At 40.8% G+C, this 21844-nt stretch overlaps 5 protein-coding genes and 1 non-coding gene across 14 annotated transcripts; 2 read left to right on the top strand and 4 right to left on the bottom strand.

The window, feature by feature from the left end:
• The first annotated feature begins 30 nt into the window (after positions 1–30).
• On the top strand, positions 31–2066 carry Beta3galtii (beta-1,3-galactosyltransferase 6). Its single transcript, XM_077404035.1, has 2 exons — positions 31–1150; positions 1323–2066. Exons 1-2 carry the CDS (start codon positions 420–422, stop codon positions 1606–1608), a joined length of 1017 nt encoding a protein of 338 aa, XP_077260161.1. The 5' UTR covers positions 31–419; the 3' UTR covers positions 1609–2066.
• On the bottom strand, positions 2033–4409 carry Ing5 (inhibitor of growth protein 5). 2 transcript variants are annotated; one of them, XM_077404041.1, is made up of 4 exons: positions 4188–4409; positions 3388–3808; positions 3110–3288; positions 2033–2927 (listed from the first exon to the last, which is right to left on the bottom strand). In XM_077404041.1, exons 2-4 carry the CDS (start codon positions 3791–3793, stop codon positions 2826–2828), a joined length of 687 nt encoding a protein of 228 aa, XP_077260167.1. In that variant the 5' UTR covers positions 3794–3808; positions 4188–4409; the 3' UTR covers positions 2033–2825. The 2 variants fall into 2 exon arrangements, with proteins under 2 accessions (XP_077260167.1, XP_077260166.1); XM_077404040.1 differs by having other exon boundaries at positions 3388–3837.
• A 140-nt stretch (positions 4410–4549) lies between these two features.
• Marf1 (meiosis regulator and mRNA stability factor 1-like protein) lies at positions 4550–16415 on the top strand. Of its 7 annotated transcripts, none has more exons than XM_077404018.1 (25): positions 4550–4836; positions 5213–5572; positions 5647–5790; positions 5870–6154; positions 6671–6837; positions 7758–7855; positions 7918–8131; positions 8366–8528; positions 8682–8880; positions 8958–9040; positions 9129–9260; positions 9354–9506; positions 9601–9999; positions 10242–10417; positions 10499–10671; positions 10756–10967; positions 11045–11195; positions 11276–11451; positions 11535–11918; positions 12013–12216; positions 12348–12618; positions 12688–13073; positions 13150–13251; positions 13338–13674; positions 13813–16415. In XM_077404018.1, exons 2-25 carry the CDS (start codon positions 5252–5254, stop codon positions 13863–13865), a joined length of 4983 nt encoding a protein of 1660 aa, XP_077260144.1. In that variant the 5' UTR covers positions 4550–4836; positions 5213–5251; the 3' UTR covers positions 13866–16415. The 7 variants fall into 7 exon arrangements, with proteins under 7 accessions (XP_077260144.1, XP_077260146.1, XP_077260147.1 ...); XM_077404020.1 differs by having other exon boundaries at positions 8727–8880; XM_077404019.1 differs by lacking the exon at positions 4550–4836 and adding an exon at positions 4850–5071.
• Nd-pdsw (NADH dehydrogenase (ubiquinone) PDSW subunit) lies at positions 13532–17673 on the bottom strand. Of its 2 annotated transcripts, XR_013256606.1 has the most exons (5): positions 17471–17673; positions 17261–17396; positions 16989–17128; positions 16464–16654; positions 13532–13671 (listed from the first exon to the last, which is right to left on the bottom strand). XR_013256606.1 is itself a non-coding variant. In XM_077404043.1 (4 exons), the coding sequence occupies exons 1-4, from the start codon at positions 17550–17552 to the stop codon at positions 16536–16538; spliced, it is 477 nt and encodes a 158-aa protein (XP_077260169.1). In that variant the 5' UTR covers positions 17553–17673; the 3' UTR covers positions 16394–16535. The 2 variants fall into 2 exon arrangements, 1 of the variants encoding a protein (XP_077260169.1); XM_077404043.1 differs by lacking the exon at positions 13532–13671 and having other exon boundaries at positions 16394–16654.
• A 296-nt stretch (positions 17674–17969) lies between these two features.
• Positions 17970–21758, bottom strand: Rpl3 (ribosomal protein L3). The gene is made up of 8 exons (XM_077404034.1): positions 21609–21758; positions 21032–21224; positions 20438–20606; positions 19640–19775; positions 19362–19548; positions 18841–19043; positions 18413–18568; positions 17970–18227 (listed from the first exon to the last, which is right to left on the bottom strand). The coding sequence occupies exons 1-8, from the start codon at positions 21738–21740 to the stop codon at positions 18030–18032; spliced, it is 1374 nt and encodes a 457-aa protein (XP_077260160.1). The 5' UTR covers positions 21741–21758; the 3' UTR covers positions 17970–18029.
• On the bottom strand, positions 21295–21370 carry LOC143896408 (small nucleolar RNA U43). Its single transcript, XR_013256631.1, has one exon. It is a non-coding gene; the product is annotated as a small nucleolar RNA U43 (small nucleolar RNA).
• Positions 21759–21844: the final 86 nt, after the last annotated feature.

Raw genomic sequence — 21844 nt, forward strand, 5'->3', positions numbered from 1 at the left:
CTGATCGCCGTGTACCGTACGTACAAGTACAGTTTGCGGTGCGAACGCCGCACGAATCGAGAATTTAGATTTCGGAATTATCCCAGCATCGTCGAACGAGACAGCCGACATTTCGCAATCGCATTTTCCTCGCAGACTCACAGCGGACATCGGCGAGGAGAGAATTGAGAATTGAGAGAATGCGTGCGGAGGCCGAGCGCGGAAGGTGCAACTAAAAAGTCAGCAGACACAATTTTATTTTTTGATATTTATATCAAAATTTCTGAGTTCTATCTATGCGCACGTAATTTATGTCGCAACTCGGAGATCGCAGGCGTTCTGGCTACGGCATCGGTCGCGCGAATTTACGAGCAGGAATCTGGAGGGGCGCGCGAGCGCGCTTTCCACCCGCGGCGTTCCCGAAATTGATTTCATGACGCATGACGCACCTGCGACTCGACCGTCTCATGTCGAAGCTCCAATCGATCGCTCGGCGACGGTACCTCGCCCGGGCGAACGTCCTCGTCCTCGCGCTCCTGGTCGGGGCGCTCCTCGTCTTCCTGTGCGCGCGTTACCTGCCGGCGCGGGGATGCTCAGCGGATCGGCAGGTTTCGGAAGCCAAGCCCAAATACAGGCTGATCGTCCTGGTCATGAGCGGACCGGACAACCTGGAACGTCGCGACACCATCAGGAAGACCTGGCTGGCCGATCACAGCCACGGCGCCACGGTGAGGCACCTCTTCGTCGTCGGCACCCAGGACATCCTGCCGGAGCAGAGGAACACCCTGCGGTCGGAGAAGGAGAAGTTCGACGATCTGCTGCTGCTGCCCAGGCTGCAGGACTCCTACGGCACCCTGACGAAGAAGGTCCTCCACGCCCTGAAAGCCGTCCACGAGCACTACGACTTTGACTACCTGCTGAAGTGCGACGACGACTCTTACGCGCTGGTGCACAAGATCCTGAAGGAGCTCGACAGGTGGCAGAGCAAGGGCACCAGGCGGGAGCTCTACTGGGGCTTCTTCAACGGGCGGGCGCAGGTGAAGCGGAGCGGTCCCTGGAAGGAGGCCGATTGGATCCTGTGCGATTATTACCTTCCTTACGCCGTGGGCGGCGGGTACGTCCTGTCCTACAATCTCGTCAAGTTCGTCGCCAGCAACGCGGACATCCTCAAGTGAGTACAGCTGCGAATCACGTATAATAAAATACTTTGCACTTAACATTATACTTGTGTTGTGTCGTATATATATAAAGATCCTGTAATGGAGAACGGATAATTCTCTCTATGTTTATTCCAGTTCTTAATTCTTCCTTCACCATTTTCTTTATAAATTTGCACATTCTAGGCTGCATAATTCCGAGGACGTCTCCGTCGGTCTTTGGCTGGCGCCGCTGGCGAACGTCGAGAGGAAGCACGACGTGCGCTTCGACACGGAATACAGATCGCGCGGCTGCTCCAATCAGTACATAATCACGCACAAGCAAACGATCCCGAACATGAGAAGCATGCACGAGTACTATCGGGCCTCCGGCGCGTTGTGCCCCAAGGAAGTGAGGAATCGCATGAGCTATCAGTACAATTGGACCGCACCACCTAGTCAGTGCTGCAATAGACAATCCGGGATCCCTTAACGCGACGGGGGGGGGGCGGAGGGGGACAAGATTTCTGCAACGTTCTAGTCTGGTTTTTTGATACTTGCTCAAAAAACATTCTCATGTTTATCGCGTACATTTGCAATGGCTCTAAGCATTATATTTATATTCTGACTTGTATCTTCATTAGGATACATTGACATCAAATATCGTAAAAATGTAGCCGTAACTCTCAAAAGCAATTTAAGCAGTATTATTGAGAAAAGTAGCGAAAGATAACGAATTTGTGACGTTTCTTCGGAAGAATTAAAGCGAAACTTTAAATTTGGGTTTTATTCGTATAATATTTTACTCGTATAAAATATATAATTATACGACAGCGCTATTAATTAATTAAAAATGCTTGTAAATATATTTTGTAAATATTCAGAGACGTAGGACAGGTTGACATAGACGAGATAAGTTTCGATGAACTAAATATATTTTTTTTAATCGTATTGCTGTATTCGTTTATAATACACTTTTCACATCTTCAACAGGAGTTTACTTCATGTATATATAAAGCGATGTACGTTCACAACATATAAAAACAGTAATAACGTTAATAATTTAATATTCTAATTAATCTAATTAAAACTACGAGTCGATCATTATCGAGCGAAATCACAGATATATTCGAGAAACGGCCGTGTAAAAGTGATAAAAAAAAAAAAGTGAAGTGATTCTTGTGCGACGCGGTTGGCATTACTAATAAATTACTATTTTGATATGTAAAAAGAATGTAGAGCGATAGCGAAACAATGGCCGATTCTCAAAACGTTTTCCGTCTGTGATGGATTTATGTCCGAACTGTGCTTCCATTACATCTAAAACTGATAATAAGAATTCATTTATCAATAATAAAATTTCACTCGTGTATCTATTTCATACATTTGGAAACGAGATCAAGTTTATTATATATGCATTAATCATAATCATTACAATATCTAAGCCTTTTCTAATATAGAAAGAGCCCGCGAGATGCAGTTCTATATATCGCGATAAAAAACTCAATTTCTACATATTACAGTAAAACGCATCATATATCTGGAGAAATTAGATGCAATGGAAATGCAGTTCTATTCTCTCTCCGTATATGTCTTTCGTAAATTTTCTCCTATCGTCCTTTTATATAAAAAAGTCGGTTTGCTTTCAATATGAAAAAGAGAGTCGTGCCCTCTTCTTCAAACCGACGGTAATTCAAACGTTTCCAGGAATTACTTCTTTTTGCGATCTTGCGTACATTTGGGACAATACCACTTTCCTTTGGGTTTCGTTGTTAAACCTACGCAGGCGAAGTGGAACCATTCTATAGGGCACTGAAATGTGAAAAAAATAAGGAATTAATTGTCTCGCAATCCTGTGATATCTACGATCTTTAAGTTATAACGAGAATTGAAGAAAAATGCATCTTGAAAAACATAAATGGGCAACAAAGCTTCGTTCGAAATGTAATTTCTAGTGGATATTGCTTTAAAAAGTGTTTTTAAACCAAACTTACATCTGGATTGTCACAACCGATCATTTCTCCGTACGATACTTGATGACAAAGACAGTAAGTCGGTTCGTTAGGGTCGACAGGCATGTCTAGAACATCAGCCGGATGGCCGAGCGTCGTCGCGTCCACCTGGGCGCCGCTTCCCACAGCGCCAGTGGACGACGCTGAAGCTACAGAGCCACCTGATGTGAATATATATGCGTTTATAATCGAGCAATGGACTTAATATTTAAGGATTGACACAAGCGAGATGCGATTGTAAGAGCTCGATTCGAATGTACCTTTCTTCTGCTTCTTTCTCGCATTCTTAGCTTCATCTTCGCTGCTCGCCGCGGTACCCTTCTTTCTCTTCTCCTTCTCCTTGAGTTTCTTTCTACCCTTCTTGCTGGCGTTGCTCTCCTCCTTTGCTCTATTGCTGTTCAACGTTTTGTCCTGTATCTCTGCCTCAAATCTCGCCAGATCCGAATCCAGTCGTCTGATGTGTTTGTCAACCAATTCGTAGGTTTGAATGGCTAATTGGACCTTGTCGTCGCCGTATTCCTTAGCCTTGTTAAAGAGGCTCTGTATATGAGCGAGCTGCTCCTTTCTCTTCTCCGGCGATTCCTTCTTTACATTCCTCAAGTAATCGTCCGCCAATTTATCGATGTCCTTCATCAAACCCTGAGCTCTCGCATCCAAATCGCGCATCAATGTAAAATTCCTCTGTAATTCAATCGGCAAATGCTCGAGGCCTGTAACGCACACATGTGTCGACAGAGTCATATCAACTAGTCGAGACTATCACACGTGTTTGCCGTTAAAATAAAAATAAAGACAAGAAGCAGATAGTACGATTTTAAATGCAAAATTTTAATTAGAGAAGATTCGATATCAACAAAAAGGATACTGAAAAATTCAGATGAGGAAGAGGATAGAACGAAGCAAATAAAAATCAGAGAACACGAAAGAACGACGTTCGCGCGTCGATAAAGTTCCCACTTTTTTTTAATCTTTTTCTTTCGCCTTTTCCTCGCATCGGGAGTGAAAGGATAAGAGCGGAATAGAACTTAAACTGGCCCAAACATACAACGCCAGTACTCACTGTCGAGATAGTGTTCCAGATACAGTGCGGTCGTCATGACGGTTGCGTCGTATCTTCATGTAAAACAGTTGGAATTATCCGTAGAAATTAATTTTCTTAACGAGACGCTCGACAACGGCGAGTTAAAAACTCAATCGGTGATAACCGACAACGATCCTCGAGAGATAACGGACACCAATAAAAGCGCGACGGGGCGACAGCCATGACTGCCAGCACGGCTGCCAACCACCACTAAATCCATGGCTGTCTACACCTCGTGTAGACCTATAGGGTCAATTCTTGCGAATCACGACTTTGCGACTCCCCCATTGTAGACCCAGCATTGCCAATCGCGCGATGTAAACGTAGCTTTAAGCATGTTTTTCATCGCGCAGAAAGACGGATAGAGGGGAAGAGAGACAGAGAAAGAGAGAATTGAAAAAGTGTGGAAGAGAATAAAATAGAAGAAGTCACAGAGGAGACGCACGTTACGCAGATTCAAGCTCGATTCCAGCGGACGCATCCGGACGTGAAATTTCCCGAACCATGTGCTCCCCCGTGATTTCCCACCGTAATGTTTTACCTGCTCGGTATCCCGTCGCGCCGGTTGCCGCGTTTTTGCTCGATGCTGCATAGGAAGCGACGTGGGAACGATGGCTGAATTTCTCAGGTAAACGCGCCAAACGTCACCGCGTGCTGCATTTCGGCCAACTCGAGCTTGGCGACGCGCGTTTCCGCGTGGCGTTTTTAAACGCGGACGGAAGAATGCGCCCAGTGAACGTAATGTCTCAAATTGGGAGACAAAACGTTCTTCGAGACGCCTTATCTCCCGATTTGAGACACGCGTGTTGTCCGAACTACCTCTGCTATCATAAAGCTCTTGCTCTTCATAATTATCAATCTTTGTAAGTATCGGTATTTATTTGCATATAAATTGTTCACGCGATATTACAATGTCCAATATATATTGTTTAATTAAAGAAACAAACAATTTTGTCAATTTTATATCGTACATTTTGTTTGATCTTCATTTTATTCAATTTCAGCCCATACATTGGCGTCCTATCAGATAACTTGTGAAACACATGGCTGACGAGAAATCATCCGATTACCGTGCGTTCCGTGCGGAAGATAACGACGAGATCGAGGGCCTCAATGAGAAGCTGATACAATTGTTATCTGTGCAAAAGTTATTGCTTCCGGTATCCAACGGTTCGCCGTGCGACAGTAAACTAGAAAGCAATAGCGATTCTAAAGTAGTCGCCAAGGCATCTGAGTCTCTGTCGTTTAGCCATTGCAGGCATGACTGCTCCATTCTGTGTCATGGTCACGATAGCCCATCTAAGATGCCGAGTACGTCAAATCTTCCACCTATTGGCGTATTTTGGGACATTGAAAATTGTCAGGTTGGTTCGATATAATCTTTAAATTCTCCCTTTCGGTTGTTAAAATAATATCCCGTCGTGCGATTGTATTATAGGTTCCTAAAGGTAGATCCGCCATAGCGATTACCCAATTGATTAGAGATAAATTTTTTAATGGCTATAGAGAGGCAGAATTTATTGTAGTTTGTGACGTTCAGAAGGAGAATAGCCAAATTATACAGGAACTGAATGACGCTCAGGTAAAACCACCTACTTGGCGCGATCTCGCTTGATTCGCAACGATATTTGTTACCAAATCATTTATTCTGCATTTGTCAGGTTAATTTAATACACGTAGCTGCTACATGCAAGAACGCTGCGGATGAGAAGCTTAAACAGACCATTAGGAGGTTCGCCGACATCCACGGCAGCCCAGCAGCCATAATCTTAATATCCGGCGACATTAATTTTGCCGCTGATCTCAGTGATCTACGTCATAGGAAGAAGATTCATGTGATACTGCTGCATAAGAAGAATACCTCAGAAGCGTTAATATTATGCGCCAATGAACATTATGATTTTATGGAGCTCACGGAGCCACTGCCGTCCAGACCTCCACCAAAGGTATGAAGACTGGTATGTGACGACTATAATATTGACGAGGGAATTTCCATTCAAAACTGTTAATATAAATTACGTTACGCTCTTCTCAGATGTATTTATTTAATAAACTATATTTAGCGTATATACGTAGTATACTTTTTCTTACTCTTTATTTCCGAATATACTTTGTTTTATCTTATGTGTATCTGTGTGTAGCATACTTTGTACTTCCCAATTCACGTGTGGTTCAGGTTCAGACTCATTTCCGGTGATATACAGTAAAGATACTTTAGTGATTTGTCTGGTGATTATGTATAGAGACACGTATATCAAGGGAATGCGCTTAAATTTCAAATTTTGATTACGTTCATCAACGTACGTAGTGATTTCATCGTCATGGGAATTACGAGCAATTTTTCCAAATTAACCACTTTTAAGAAACACGTATAATGTTAGAATTTACTGGTATTACGCAATCTGTCCTTCGCATGTATACATGTGTGTCTTTACCTATGAATATAATTTAACCTTTTTCAGGGTAATGAATCCTATGACCTCCTAATTAATAATCTTCCCGATGAAATAGATGTTAATATCATTAAGCGTCGTCTTAAGCAATTATCCGAAAATTGTGGTGGTCGTGTGGTAGATGTCCAGTCCAATACTGCCATAGTACGGTTTACGTCGCATAGTTCTGCAGAAAGGTATATATTTTATTAATTTTGATTACCACAGGTATATAGAAATAGAAATTGCATCAGATATGTGATCAGATCACAATTGGGATTTTTTTTCTTAACTTAATTTAATGAAAATATGTATCTTTCATTCATATTTCATATACTCGTTAATGGAAGTAGATGGAGCGAATCTCAAAGTTAATTTGAATCGTCAGGCAATAATCGGAAAAATTTAAGTTAACATTTACGTTCCTTTTTCTTCTTCGTTATCCATATATTAATTCTTATTTAAATAACCCGCTCGTACGTCGTGCAAATTAGCCTTTCGCATTCTCTGTTCTGTCATTGGATCGGTGTGTGTACATATAAGAAAAGGAAAAACAATCTTGTATGCCTTCTGTATTACATATAGATTTAGCAGGGATGAAAACATAAATAGGAAAGATTCGAAATAACAGACAGTAATGTAACGAACGTAGTGGTATCAAAGAACGTCGTACGATAAGTTTACTTACTGTTATATTTATTAGCACATATTAGGATTTATTATAGTGAAGTTATTTCTGCAGAGTAATATATATATCTTATTTAGTATTTATTGTTTTTTATCATTTAAATGTTTAATCGTAATGTTGAGTGATGGTTTTACCGATGGTAAGTTGTAATGTCTGTTGTGTCGCCATTGTCAAAGAAGTTTTGTGCCGTTTAATATCGAGAAACGTTTACTTTACACGCAATTTATTTTATACGTGTGTTCCCATTTAAAATAAAATATTCTAATAACTAAAATTAATAATTGTTAAGTACTGTTGAAATCGATCTGTGTCTAGGTACTTGTACATTCTTGCGATCTACAAGGTCATTTATAAGTGGAATTGGTTGTTAAGGGGACTATAGAATAACAATGTAATTTTGTTTGTTCTCACTTTTTTTATTTTTGTTAGGGCTCAGAAGCGTATGGATGGAGAATACGTTTATGGGTCGAAAATACTTGTAAGATATCTCGGAAAGGAGAAAGGAAATATAATCGTTAAAAATCTAGGTACGTTTGTAGTGAAGTAACGCGATAAATTGTCAAGCTCATTGTAATCAATACTGTTTCAGGAAGTGTCACAACTCGAAGTAGGGCAGTCAGTGAATCGGAAGTTGTTGCTGACTCTAAGCAAAGTAGCTCCAAGCAAATGTATGCTGCGAGTGCCTCTGTACTTGGGACAAGAACCCTCCAATTTCCGCACTATCAATCCGCGTCATCCGTAGTGGGTGCCTATGGTCCTGCTTTCAATCCCCATTGCGCGCCCATCAATGGCCCACCATCAGGGTCAGTTTGTGAAATTTGTTAAACCTATTTATCTGGTGAACTAACGCGACATATATTTTCTTTTAAATGATGATAATCCGAGAAAGAGCTCTAGAGTCGCGAGTAGATTTTTATCCTTGCTGATTTGGGCTATGAACTTGTAATTTGATCTTATCTGATATATACAATCTTAAACAAATTTTATATTTGCTGCAAAATTGTAACGGATTTTAATATCTTTATTTTATATTTCAGACTGATACAACCTCCGTTATATTTCGGGAGGTCGTATCCGAATAGTGGCGATGTAGCTTTTAATAGGACATACAATGATCTTACTAGGGTGCAGTCACCAAATTTAATTTGGCCAATTCCGGGACCTCAACAATATGGCCATATATGGGAAGAACAATACAAAGTTAGTTTTGTTTAGGGGAATCTTTAAATTTATCTCTAAACATCTATGTTTTCTTTACTCTCATCCTTGTTTGTACGTTGCTGTAATTGGTTTACCTCTCATTGTTTATAACGTTCACGTGTATAACATACCAAACGACTAATTTTGTTCAAGGCGGAAAAGTCGAAGGTATTAAGCAAACGAGTTCACATCCCGCAGGTTCGGGACAATAATGTTGCCGTTACCACACTTTCTCGTACACCTGAAGGTCTTAGGCGCATCAGAGGTACACACGGTACATTTCTTCATGCTTCCGAATGGCTTGGAGGGCGGCAATCGTACAATTCATTAGCTGTTCCACTTAGTTATAATGGTAACGAACTGAAATCAATTTTGTATTACGTTACGTCAATTACGTATGACAATTAATAATATATATTGTTGAAACAGCCCAATCCAATTCTTTCAAACGGCGTAGCCCATCTCCGCTGTGCGACGCACCGACTAGAGAAAAGAGCTCGTGGCACGGTCAGGTACAAACACAATTGTATTCTTATTGTTCATCTTACATTATATTCAGAGAAACGAAAAAAATAGATGTCTTATCTTTTTCTTTTTTAGAATCAACATCAGATTTCTACGCGAAACAATAAGACACCATCACCTTATGAAAATAGTATGTTACAAGGGACAGGACAACACAATCAAACATCACGGTCGCATCTAAGTGATGCAGAAAACGAAGAAGTAGAGGTACATTTATATATATCGTTACGTGTTAATTTACTTGTAATCTATACTCTTTATTTAATTTATGATTTCTTGATCTTTTCTCTTTCTCTCTAGAAATTTTTAAATCCTATAAACAATCGCGTCGGATCTAGCATCAATAACGGTACTAATATACCAATCGAATTGCAAGTAACAAATTTAGATCAAAACATCGATATGAAAGACATGAAGCGAATTCTTACGTCTGTGTTTACGGAACACGTCTCGGTACGTGGCCATGTATTTATTGAAAACTTATAATTTATGTACAATTTTATTGTAGAGACACTTGTTGCAGAGATACGTTTCTTTTCTATTCTAGAACTGTCATATTACTGTATTTACGCAATCGGACGGTAATTACGCCGCTAGTGTCAAATTACTCTCGTTATCCGACGCACAATATGCGATCTCGCAATTACACCGTCGTAAAATAGGCTACAAGCGCATTTTGATATCTTACGCTCATAACGGTGGACCAAATCTGCAACTTATCCGAGCACAAATCGTAATGCTGTTGCAAGAGGTCCCGGGACACAAACTGCCGCTATTCAAATTCCGCGAGATGTACGAGAGCCGGTTTATGATCTCTATAAGCGTGTCGGAACTCTACAAGATGAGAGACGTATGCATAATCACCGAAGATCCGAGCGGCAGAATGGTCTCGCTCAATCCGGATCATAGAAACACACCATCGCCGTGCTTTAGTAATACGATGCAGGTGCGCGATATACTCCGTGTTACACGTGTATTGTTTGTAGCATTTGCAAAATGATGAATAAGAAGCCGAGTCTGAGCTTTTCCGGTGACGGTCGAACTACATTATACGTAGTTCCTTTTACTGTCGAGAAGCTTTGATCATACTGTAAAGCGATTTATCCTGAATTAATATGTTCTCTTTTATGTGTGATGAAAGATTTATAATTTTATACATATAAAAGACACCGAATATAACGTTTACAGGATGGACAAGTCAAGTTACCGTATTGCACAATGCATACCGCGAAACCGTTGCTGGACAAAGGCTGGGCGGAACAAGAAATGGCATCCTTACCCAACGTAAAGATCTCTTTGAAGCTTCTCGGGTCTCGTGTGCAACAATTATTAGTGTCGCACAATGGCATTCTACCTTTGCCTAGGTGTGTTTCTTATTTTTATTACATTTTGTATACAGTACGAAAGAATTATGATACATATTGCAATCTGTTGAATAATTTCAGTCTACCGACTTGTTACGAGGCTGAATTCAAAGAACAATTGGAAATCATAGAAAATGGTGTACCTTTAGAACATTTGGTATCGTGCTTATCATGCGTCGAATTAAAACAAGATACCGGCAGCGTGAAATATATTATGTGGATAGGGAAGAAAGACCATGAAAATAATCACGATGGTAGTTATTCTATAATTCGATAACAATTATTTAGAGAATACAAGGTTGATCAAAGTTTATTACAAGAGTCGTTGCCTTTTTCAGAAACTAAGTGCGTGAGTCCACCGCTCGCGACTCAGTTAGCTCTTTTCAGCCGCGAACTGGTCGATCTTCTGAAAACCGCTCCGCACTGCCAATTACCATTTAATCGATTTATACCGGCGTACCATCATCACTTCGGACGGCAGTGCAGAGTCGCCGATTATGGGTTCACTAAACTAATAGATCTGCTGGAGGCGCTTACGCCCACTGTTCAAGTATGTAAATTAAACGACACGTCCCGCGAATAGGTGTTAAATCAGAATGATCTGCGAATCGTCGCGTATCTTTTCAGGTGATGGGAGAGGGCAACAAGCGCACGGTTACGCTATCGCATCGTGCTCAAATACGCAGATTCACCTCGGATTTACTACGAGTGCTGAAATCGAAAGCGAGCAAGCAAGTGGCACTTTCGGAATTTCCAAGCGTTTATATTCGAGTAATAGGTACAACAAGCAACTCCGTAACATTGATTTATTCGCGTTTAAACTTTTGAAGGTGGATAATCGGTAAATTTTTTTTCCAGCAAAACCATGGGACATCGTGGATTATGGTGTATGCGATATCGAAGATATACTGGGTGAAGTGTCCGAGAACACGGTTGTCGTAACTCCTATGGAAGGTGGCGATAAGATGATAGCCATCCCCAAACGCGAACAGACTGTCGAAGAAATCGAACGAACGAAACTGTTCGCTAAAGAGGTGCGCGATTGGAAGGACTTTTAATTACCCGTAAATTTCGTACATTTCCTTGAAACTGTACTTGTAATTTTGTAATTTAACAGGTGGTCGAGTTACTGCAACACGCGCCACAATGTAAGATGCTGTTCAACAAGTTTGTACCTTCCTATCATCATCACTTCGGTCATCAATGCCGCGTGTCGGATTACGGATTCACCAAGTTGATCGAATTGTTCGAAGCGATCCCGGACGTAGTCAAGATCGAGGAGGTAAACGGAGGCGAGAGACAGATATCCTTGACCGAGAAAGAGGGTCTTAAGGTCCTCTCCGAGCAAATATCGAAATTGGTGATGCGCGCCAGAAGCGGCCTAAGTGTTTCGAGCATCGCGCAAGTGTTCCAACATCAATTCGGCTGCGCGCTACGTCCCCAATCGTACGGTTGCAGTTCAATGTTGCAGCTTATGCGAAAGCTTGGAGACACCGTTCAGGTAACACGACATCGTACAATCGATCTGACGATCTAATGATCGGCAACGCCTTGACTGATATTTGCGTGACTATCTGTATGTTCTTGTATCACAGATCATAGATTTGGCTACAGGACCAGCTATCATCATAATAGACAAATCGCACTTGCAGCAAACAACTCTCCAATGCCGGCGTGTGTTAATGGACCAACCCCAAAATAGAATGCCAGTCAGAGAATTTGTACAGCAATACTCTCAGTATTATATGAAGCAATGTAATCTAGATGAGTTTAGCAAAGATCTGGCAAATGTTGTTCGGGTATGTATGAATTTAACGCGACCCATTATTTATTTACACTGTTATTAAAATGCCTCAAGGCATTAAAACAGACTGATTAAATGTTCTGAGAGAATTATGCGTTTATCACATCTTAAAAATATATCTTCCAGTTCACAGTGATAAATGGCGAACAATTCATCGAGCTGACACCGTTGCATCGTTTCGCCTGCGATCTTTATCGCGTAATGATGAATTATGGTGGTACATTAAACTTGTCGCAGTTCGATGTGTCATACTTGAATATCATGGGCGCACCTTGTAAACCTGCGCACTATGGTTTTCCAACAATAACTGCACTTTTACAAGCCTTACCTTGCACTGTAACGATAAAGGAGACACGGAAGAAAGAAGCGATTATCTATTTGAAAAAAAAGTTAGCCGGTAAGTAAATGGTTTAAGTATGACCTCTTGTCTATCTCGCTGTTTAATTTAAATTTTTTATTCTTTAAGCTTCCGCCGGTATACGTTTGCCATCAGTATACAAATCGATGTCATCATCCTATCGCGATACGGATTCCAGTAACGATTCGTTTGAAAGTGATTCTTCCTGCCGCATGAATGCCTCCAATACTTTGAGCGCGATGGATCACGATCACGAGAAGTGGATCGATCAGTTGACAAACATTAATTCTTGGAAAGCGAAGGACGATAAAAGTCTATGGCCGGAAGCTCGTGATAAGCATTGGAAGAACTTGCCGAATTCGGAGGAACGCTCGATTAGCTGGTCGGTCCCGGCCGAAAGCGGCGGTGAAAGTTTCCTGAACAGTTTGATACGCACACCGATAATGCAACGTAATTTTCCTCCGCCGCCGCCCAAGCCCGACTCCCCGCCTGAGGTATTATTTCAATCAACATTAAAATTTATCTCGATATATTCTTAATTGACACTATTGATTTATCGTTTTCTTGCAGGATGTTATGTGGGAGGAAGAAGCACAACACTTGATATCATCGCTGTGGAAGTCCCCGACAAAATTTGCGTACCCGCAAGATGAACATTCCACGAACGTACAGGTAAAGTTCTCTCTATCGGATGTTTGTAAAATGTTAATTTCTACATAGTTTGTTATATATATATATAATCCGTTGTTTCTTTTCAGGTTCCCTCGTTGGCCTTACCAAGCTGGAATCAGATTCTGGCCAGCGCCGATATATCGAACTTGTTGTCGCCAACGAAAAATCTGTTGCCCGCTGCTGCTAATCCCTTGTATCCGCCTACCTCTCCGTACTATCACAAGTCTGTCGTTGCACCACACCCGTCGGAACTGCCGCTTCCTTCTTTATCGCTGACACCCAAGAAGAAGATATTGGCGGATAATCAGAAAAAGACCGCCGCCAACGCGAGGATGCATCTCAATCTTGCAAGTTCCGAAAGCGAGGATAATATTATCGAGGATGACGAGAGCAGCGACAGTCATAGTACTTCTGGTAAACCTAGTGAGTAGCATTATTTATTAAAAAATAATAATAATGATAAATTATCTTCCGTGTGTCAATGTTTTATAAAATGATATCTTATTGTACGCGTGTGCTCATTCGCTTAAAAACATCAAGAAACTATGTTTATCTCGCTAGTTAAAGGCAAGAGACGTCTGGCGGCCCAGTTCGATCAGCGGATCAAGCCATAAACAGAGAAGTACGCAAAGAAAGAGAGACGTTAAAAAGTGATGAACTCAGGATCAAAACTAGATTGTGTTTAATCGATTTCTTCACGGAGACAACAAGAAACTATGGACTTCAACGGACTTCGGTAGATCGCCACCTAAACTGGATTTAATTACCTATGTACTGTTCCATGAGTGGTAGGTACCATACTTTATTTACACTCGAAACTTGCAAGAGAGAGATCTGTGTATAGATTAAATATATATGCAAACCGGAAGGAAGCGATTATAGCACAAAAATTATTTTCAAAAAGTATGAAAATATACATCGAGTAGAATATGATTGATATAATTTGGATTGTAATAGGAAATGCGTGAGCGACGTTTATATCGAATGAGTTTATATGACATGTGCCGATGGTTAGGAAACGTGTAGCATTTTTCGTACTGTGATATAGGGTATAAAAAGAAGCGAGACGATAGTAAATACTGCACTAAGAAGGGAGCTTGGGATGGCAATAATTAATCTTTCCATAAATCACACGACAAGAAGCGTGGCTGGTGCATTTGTGAATTATGTAATTACATTCAGACCTTTTTTATATCGCATCTAATATTTTCTTTTATTAACAATCTATCTGTTTGATATTATTTTAATCTTATTTATGTTTGTATCAAATTTACAATCAATTTTTACTTGATTGTTTCGACTAGTTAACAATACATATCGTGATAAAAAAAATATATAATTTTTATACCTATTCCTTTTTTGTTTTATACTTGTTAAACGAAAGCGAATATTAGACTAGATTCCATAGTCAAGTATACCATAACTACTTTCTTTTTGTAAATATAAATTATTTGTTGAAACGCTTCTTTCGATTTGCCTACGTTCACATTGCCAGAGACAATGTGAGTTGCATTCATATAACGTACTATATGTTCGAGAAAGATATTACGTATACTTGTTGCCAATTAGAAGATAAGCGAAAATTCCCTTGTCTACCATGCACCTTCAGTTATTCATCTTGTTAATCGTCTTACCAAATTTCTCCATTCGCCATTGATACATTTTTTTTACTGCTCAATGTATAATTTTACGAATGTGTCATGTGAATGAGTGCGATCACGAATACAGTGATGACAGATATGTAAAATTGGAGTGCATAATATGCTGTAATATGTTGCCACGCGATTTTCACAATACGTAAGAGAAGAGAATAATTTTATCGATGAAAAATCTTCAATGTTTTGAGATTAGTGCTTACTGTATGGCAGAAGGATATAACGTAATGGTGCGACGAGAGATAAAATTTTAACAAGGGTCGTTAAGACAAATTCGTCCAGTAATTAAATAAATGGCGATAGGTATCATGTTATTTTATTCAAAAGGAGACGAGACAAAAGTTTGCATCGAATATCTCTGTAGCAGCCATTGCGCGATATCGGTCCTCTTTTTTTTTTTCGTTTAAAGACCGATGATGGGAATACATGAATTCTGCTTATGATATATATATATATATTAAGTGCGTAATATAAGATGTATGATGAGAATGTAAGTCTTTTCGAATTGTGCACAAGGGAATGAATGCGTGATGATCTCACTTTTAATCTCGTATATTTCATGCTCATTGTAAATATGACATGGATGTGTAATAATTTGCAAGCATAGAGAGAGAGATTGATTAGATTGTACTGTAGGATTATGGCTACAATGGATTCCTTTATGCGATAGTTTGCCAATTTATTGTAATAAGTTATTTAAAAAAAATTGAAGGATTTGAAAGGGATACGTTAGTGCTCGCGCCATCTCCGCTTGGACCGTCGGAAGATTCGCGATAAGTTGAACGACAGCCAGGTATCCGGTATTGTAATAGTTGCAAGGATCGTGTAGTATTCGTGTAGTGACTTTTTAAACTATTTTGTTAATTTATTCCTATTAAGAAAAATCGTTTCGTTACGTGTTGTATATTTATGCATAATAATGAATCCTATTGTATTTTATATTTGCGTGAAAAATTTCCATGCGTGTAACGTGTCCTATGGCAGGGAACTTTTAATTCGCGTTCAGTCAGATATTTTATACGTTCGTGCAGTACACGCCGTCGCGTAAGACACCATGCGAGGTCGTCTTACATTCTAAATGCCTAATAAGTTTTATGCGCACTCAATTTGCTTTGGCATTCGAAATGGATGGATGAATAATCTGGTTGAAACGTTATGTCAAAACAGCGGGAAAACTGTAAATGAGAATTTATATATATATATAAGATGATTTTATCGTAATAACAAACGAGTGAAATTGTAATGTATAAATCATCGATGGAATCGTGTCTAAATGAGTATTTCATAAATTAATTTGATATACATGTACAATAGGTATAATCTTTTTATATATTGTACAATGAGAGAAAGAATAAAAGGAAAGATTGATTCATGCAATATTCAGAGATTTGCTGTCGATGCGTGCGCGCGCGCATACGTGTGCTACGTGATTTTTATGCCATTGTAAGATGCGGATTGTTACAAAAATTGCGAATGAGAGATTAAAATTCTGATAAATTACTTTTATTATATCCCGCCGTTTTTAAATCACAACACATCTGTACACATTAAGCAAACCTGCGATTCAGGACCCATAATATGCGAATGCGTTTGCCATTAAATTGTCATCTACGACGCCGGTGCAAATTGCTACGCCTTGTCTCCTTTCATACCGGTACCTACTGGACCGTGACGGCGTTCCCAGATCATACGATGTTTCTGCTTCATGTACGCATGTTTCACGTCTAGAGCCACTCCCATTTCGCCATCTGTATCATTCAAAGAAATTGATTTCAACAGAGAAATCAAACGCGCGTTGTGGGTCTATATCGAGGTGGATTTAACAAAATGCTCTGCAATAGTTTTTCACACTTCTGAGAATTTGAATTGGATGCGATTATGTGTGTGTATAATCGTCAAGCTATATATTCTTGGAATCTATAAATTTCTCCAGAGATAGTAAAAATTCTTTCATTCATATTAAATCTATTCAATTGGATTAAAGCGAAGATGAGGCACAATTTTCGCTCATTTTTCTAGAAACAACTTGGACCATAGAGAGTCGGGATCCAGTTCTTATTATTCTTACAATCTCCAACTCACATTTTATAAACCAATTGACGGCTGCGTCCTCGTAAGTTTTCAGCAAAGGTTGACACACGTGGTCGTCGGCCTCGCCGTGATAGAAGGAGCAATGTTCAAACCGACTTCTCAGAATCATCAATATTTCCTCCTCCACTGATCTGAAATAGAAATGAGGAATATAAATAGAGAGGTATCAATCGGTCGTGACGACGCCGTCGATATCGCCGGTGTCGAGGATGCTACTCTTCGCCTACTACTTCTAATATTTCATAAAAAAAACTTTAATTTACTTATCGCGTAAGAATTGGCAATTTGCCTCGGTATAACAAACCACGTCGTCCGTATAACACTCGTCGATCGTCGGCACGCGACGGTATTGCTGATGATACCACGGATATTTCTTTTGGTTCGGCACTACGAATTTCTCTGCAACGAAATAAGGACGTTCAGGAGTCGCCCGCGAGGCAACGACATAACCAATACGAAAGATTAGATAATACCTCGGACGTAGGTGACCGGTGCGTCTATCACGTAGAACAAGGTGTTCATGAATTTGTACATGATATTGTCCTTCTCCGCCATCGTTTTATATTTAATTTAAAAAAATCGACAAGGACAATTAGTATTTTTCTCGTCAAACTATCCTTCCGTGCTGGTCGATGGTAATCACATCGCTGCATACGCTGCGCGATGCACGGGCGTCACACGCAACTAATCGAGCGGGACGTAAGGGGAAAAGAAAAGGAGAACTAAAGAATCCGATTGGCTGTTGCAGTAGATCCAAAAAATCTGAATATTTAATAAAAAAATAAGTTTAAAATTCAAAAATAGTTAGTGAAAAGAAAAATTGATTTAACATAACTCCTGAGAACGCATAATTTTCTTTTCTCAAAAGGAGCAATATTCTTGCGTCAAAAATCCAAAGATGTATTTTAAATAATTAAAATTGTAACAATGGATATACAGGAAAAATGTGTGAGAAAATGATTAAAATTAGTCTAAGATTTTTAAAAATTTATTTGTTTTTCTCTGCAAATCGTGCACAGTAGAATATGGATTTTACTGCGCTGGTGGGGCGGTCGGCACGCCGACGGTTCGCGCTTCTTCCTCGCGCAAACGGTCCTTCTTGAGTTGTCCCATGAAGGACATCTTGTCGACGGCGGTCTGGAAGCGACCGTGTCCGAATTTGGAGCTGGTGTCGATGAACTTGAGGTTGATCTTCTCCAGCGCCGATCTCTTGGTGTGTACCAACAAGGACTGTAAAACACGTTTCCACGTTATGTAACTTCGCTCATATAAATATTGATCGATGTAACGTCAAATATTTAATCAGTCCTATCATAAAACTATCATGGTTATCAAATTTGTATAAGGCTCTTTAGAAATGCATCATGAGAAAAAGTAGAACGATGTATCGTTTGTCCATTAATGTCACTCCTTACCTTCCTGAGCGTGATCACGCGCTTTTTCGGGCCCATGCAGCATCCCTTGATCATGATGAAGTCATTGTTCACTTCGCCATAATGCGGGAAGCCACCCATTGGCGTGATGCTCTTGTCTGTAAGATCATACTCCGTCGATGCGTTGTTCTTCACGATCTACAAAATGTAAAAAAGACATTGCGATTAATATCAATCCCGATCAATAATTTCGGATGAAGAATTCATGAAGTTAATAACAGTGACTTTGTAACTTGTCTTGGAGGCCTAAAGCACTAATGTGAATTATGCGTTAGGTACTATGAGCAAGTAACGATTATCTCGCCTCTTTGAAAGTTAAGAATCAATCTTTTTCTCACGTACCAAAGATCGACATAGGGAAAGAGGCACGGCGGATAACTCGGATCCAATAGATCCAAAACGATAATTACCTTGCCGTCCTTGGTATGGATGCCCTGTCCGATCCTGTAGATCTTCTTGTTCATCTCGGTACGATGGTGGTAGCCTTTCTGACCAGCACGTGCGACGGTGAAGGACACGCGGCTGGGATGCCACGCGCCGATACAGGCGACCTTTCTCAGACCCTTGTGGGTCTTGCGCGGCAATTTCTTCGTATGCCACCTAGACGTGACACCTGCAAGAAGCGGGAAAAACGTCAATTTTTTAAGAATCACCCACACTTGTCGGACAAGAGAGCCAGATTCGATTCACAGTTAGTATTCTCTTCTTCGGTAAAGGACTTCAGTAGGAAGGCAGCATGGTATTATCCTCAAGATAATCAGATAAGTGCACGTCATGCTTTTTTCATCATATAGTCCTAAGTGCTTTCTCGAAAGCATGCTTCTCAGGATGCGTGTGCCGGGGGTCAGGGCACGGGGGTGCCAAAGTGCGACAACTCCGGGGGGGCAAACAGCACACACATACAAACACATACATATGTGTAGAAACGTACCTTTGTAGCCTTTTCCCTTGGTAACTCCAATTACGTCGATCATCTCATCGGCAGCAAACACGGTACTAATAGGCACAGGTTTCTCCAGATGCTCGCGCGCCCACCGCACCTTGTCCTCGATAGTGCCGCCGTTCAATTGGATCTCCATGATATGAGCTTTTTTCTGACGTTGCCTCAACAGCTTCATCTAAGAAGCAATAAAAAGATCAAGTTAATTCTTGATTATCGAGTATATCTTTATTTCACAATCTTAATACTTTAACATCGTCCCATCGTACCTGAGTATGCGCGACGATACGAACGACGCTGCAGTACTTCTTGATCTTCTTGAGATCCGCCTCGATGGACTTGCGACCGAGATCGTCTTGCCATTTCTTCGACGCTTTCGTAAATGCCTTCTTCTTACTCTTGTACCTGTCGGAAAATCAATTGCAATGCCCGTCTGTGCACGTGTCCCACGCCACACTTTGGGTATCTCTGTAACGTGCCAGTCTCATCGTAATGAGCGGAGACTGGGCACATTTCTCGGACCAACCATATTAAAAACTTTAACGGCCATATCCAAGCGATTACTCTCATCGTGCGAGCGGAGAGCTGGTGCGATAATTTTAGTATCCGTAGGTAAAATAATAGCATAGTCCTTTAAAGAGAAGAACTGTACCAGGCATGGTTTGTCTCAATGGTCACTGCCCAATGGGCTCCAAAAAGTCTATGGAATATACCTCGCTTCCATGCATTCTGCGTAAACAGAGCACAGTGTTTCTCTTCGACGTGGCAGTCTCGAGAACTTACTGCATTAAAGACAGCTCTCGCACTGCAACCCAGACGAATCAACGTGTTTCCACGTTGATCGACGTCCAAGTTAACACGTCGTAAATTCTAACCTCAATATAAACATGCCTACTTGTTCTCGACCATCTCGAGACCTCTTGTTTTAGCTAAACTTTTTGCACGGTTCATTTTTCCCCTTCTTTTCACGTTGGAGAAAAAAAAGGAATAGATGAGCCGCGCAAAAAGTTCAGCAAAAAGAACAGACCTTTAGATACATATGGCAAATGCGGATGGTCTCTACTAACCAGTTCTTGTAGAAACGCCTGCGGCAATCTTCCGACAGATGCTCCGCCCAGACAGTGGCGAGCGCGCGAAGTCCATGCGGCGTTTCAATGTATCCGACAAGGCCAACAACGATCATCGGTGGCGTCTCGAGGATAGTAACTGCCTCTACGATCTCCTTCTTATTTACCTCTGTAAAAGAACAGTTGATATTTAGAACACGTATATAAAATAATAAAGAAACAAATTCATTTTGAAAAGGGACTGTACCAGGTATGGTTTGTCTCAGTGGTTACGGCCCAATGGGCTCCAAAGAGTTTATGGAATATACCTCGCTTCTATGCATTCTGCGCGAGCAGCGCACAGATTTGCTTTTCGACATGGCGGTATTGAGAATGTACCGCATCGAGGGCAGCTCTCGCACCGCAACCCAGGTGGATCAACGCATTTCTGCATCGATCAACACCCAGGTTAACACGTCGCAAGTTTATATGCGTCGTTAATAAAGCATTAAATGCAAGGAATGTTTAATACACTTAAATCCCCCCTATCGGTTAAGTCTTTAATAACTTCGTCGTAACGTTAATTATATTTTTTTTCCTGTAATAAATACTCACTCGAGCCAGGACGATCAGCTTCTCTCACGACGTGAGTCATACCGGCTTTGTAGCCGATAAAAGCAGTCAAGTGCACAGGCTTGCTAGGATCATCCTTCGGGAAAGCCTTCACCTTTCCGCGATGCCTTTGGGATCTCTTCTTTGGATAGAACCCCATCGACCCATGTCGAGGGGCGCTAAACTTCCGGTGCGACTGCAACGCGAGATGCAGAAATTTCAGACGCGTGGACCAAGCGCGCGATCAAGTTTTTTCGGCAAAAAAGAAAATCAGACCGCCCTAGAGTATTTCGTCACGGTAATTCAGACGAAAACCATAAACTTTATAATCTAAATCATCATTTAGCGATGTAAATCGCTTCGAGGCGTCGCACGAGAAGAGCCATGTGCTCGTAAAATCGTCTCCCAGTTGTTATCGCAAAACGCAAACGATACCGTCGATATTAGTTGTAATATTTGTTTTAGAGTTCGAAGAAAATATTCAAGAACACGATTGCGTAGCTTTAAGACGCCGATGCCGAAGGAAATTGCCAATTTCGTTGGATTCGTAGATCTCTCACGCCGCGCGCGTTCGACTTACCATGGTGTCGTTGACGAAGAAAATGGAGGAAGCGAGCCTCAACGACCGGCTTTTATACCGGCTAAACACTGATTCAAACCTTAGAAACCTTAATTCTCTATGAGGAAAATTCTTGGTTTTTCCTAGGAACATGTATACATATTTGGAGAGCAAAATTGTGCGGAAGTTTGAATGTGGGTGGTGGGTGCATCCCCATGGAGAAAGAAATAGCGGAACGGAATTAATCCTTTGATCGG

The sequence above is a fragment of the Temnothorax americanus genome, unplaced genomic scaffold (assembly GCF_048541705.1).
Source record: "Temnothorax americanus isolate GAGA-0224 unplaced genomic scaffold, ASM4854170v1 Scaffold18, whole genome shotgun sequence".
Classification (NCBI taxonomy): domain Eukaryota; kingdom Metazoa; phylum Arthropoda; class Insecta; order Hymenoptera; family Formicidae; genus Temnothorax; species Temnothorax americanus.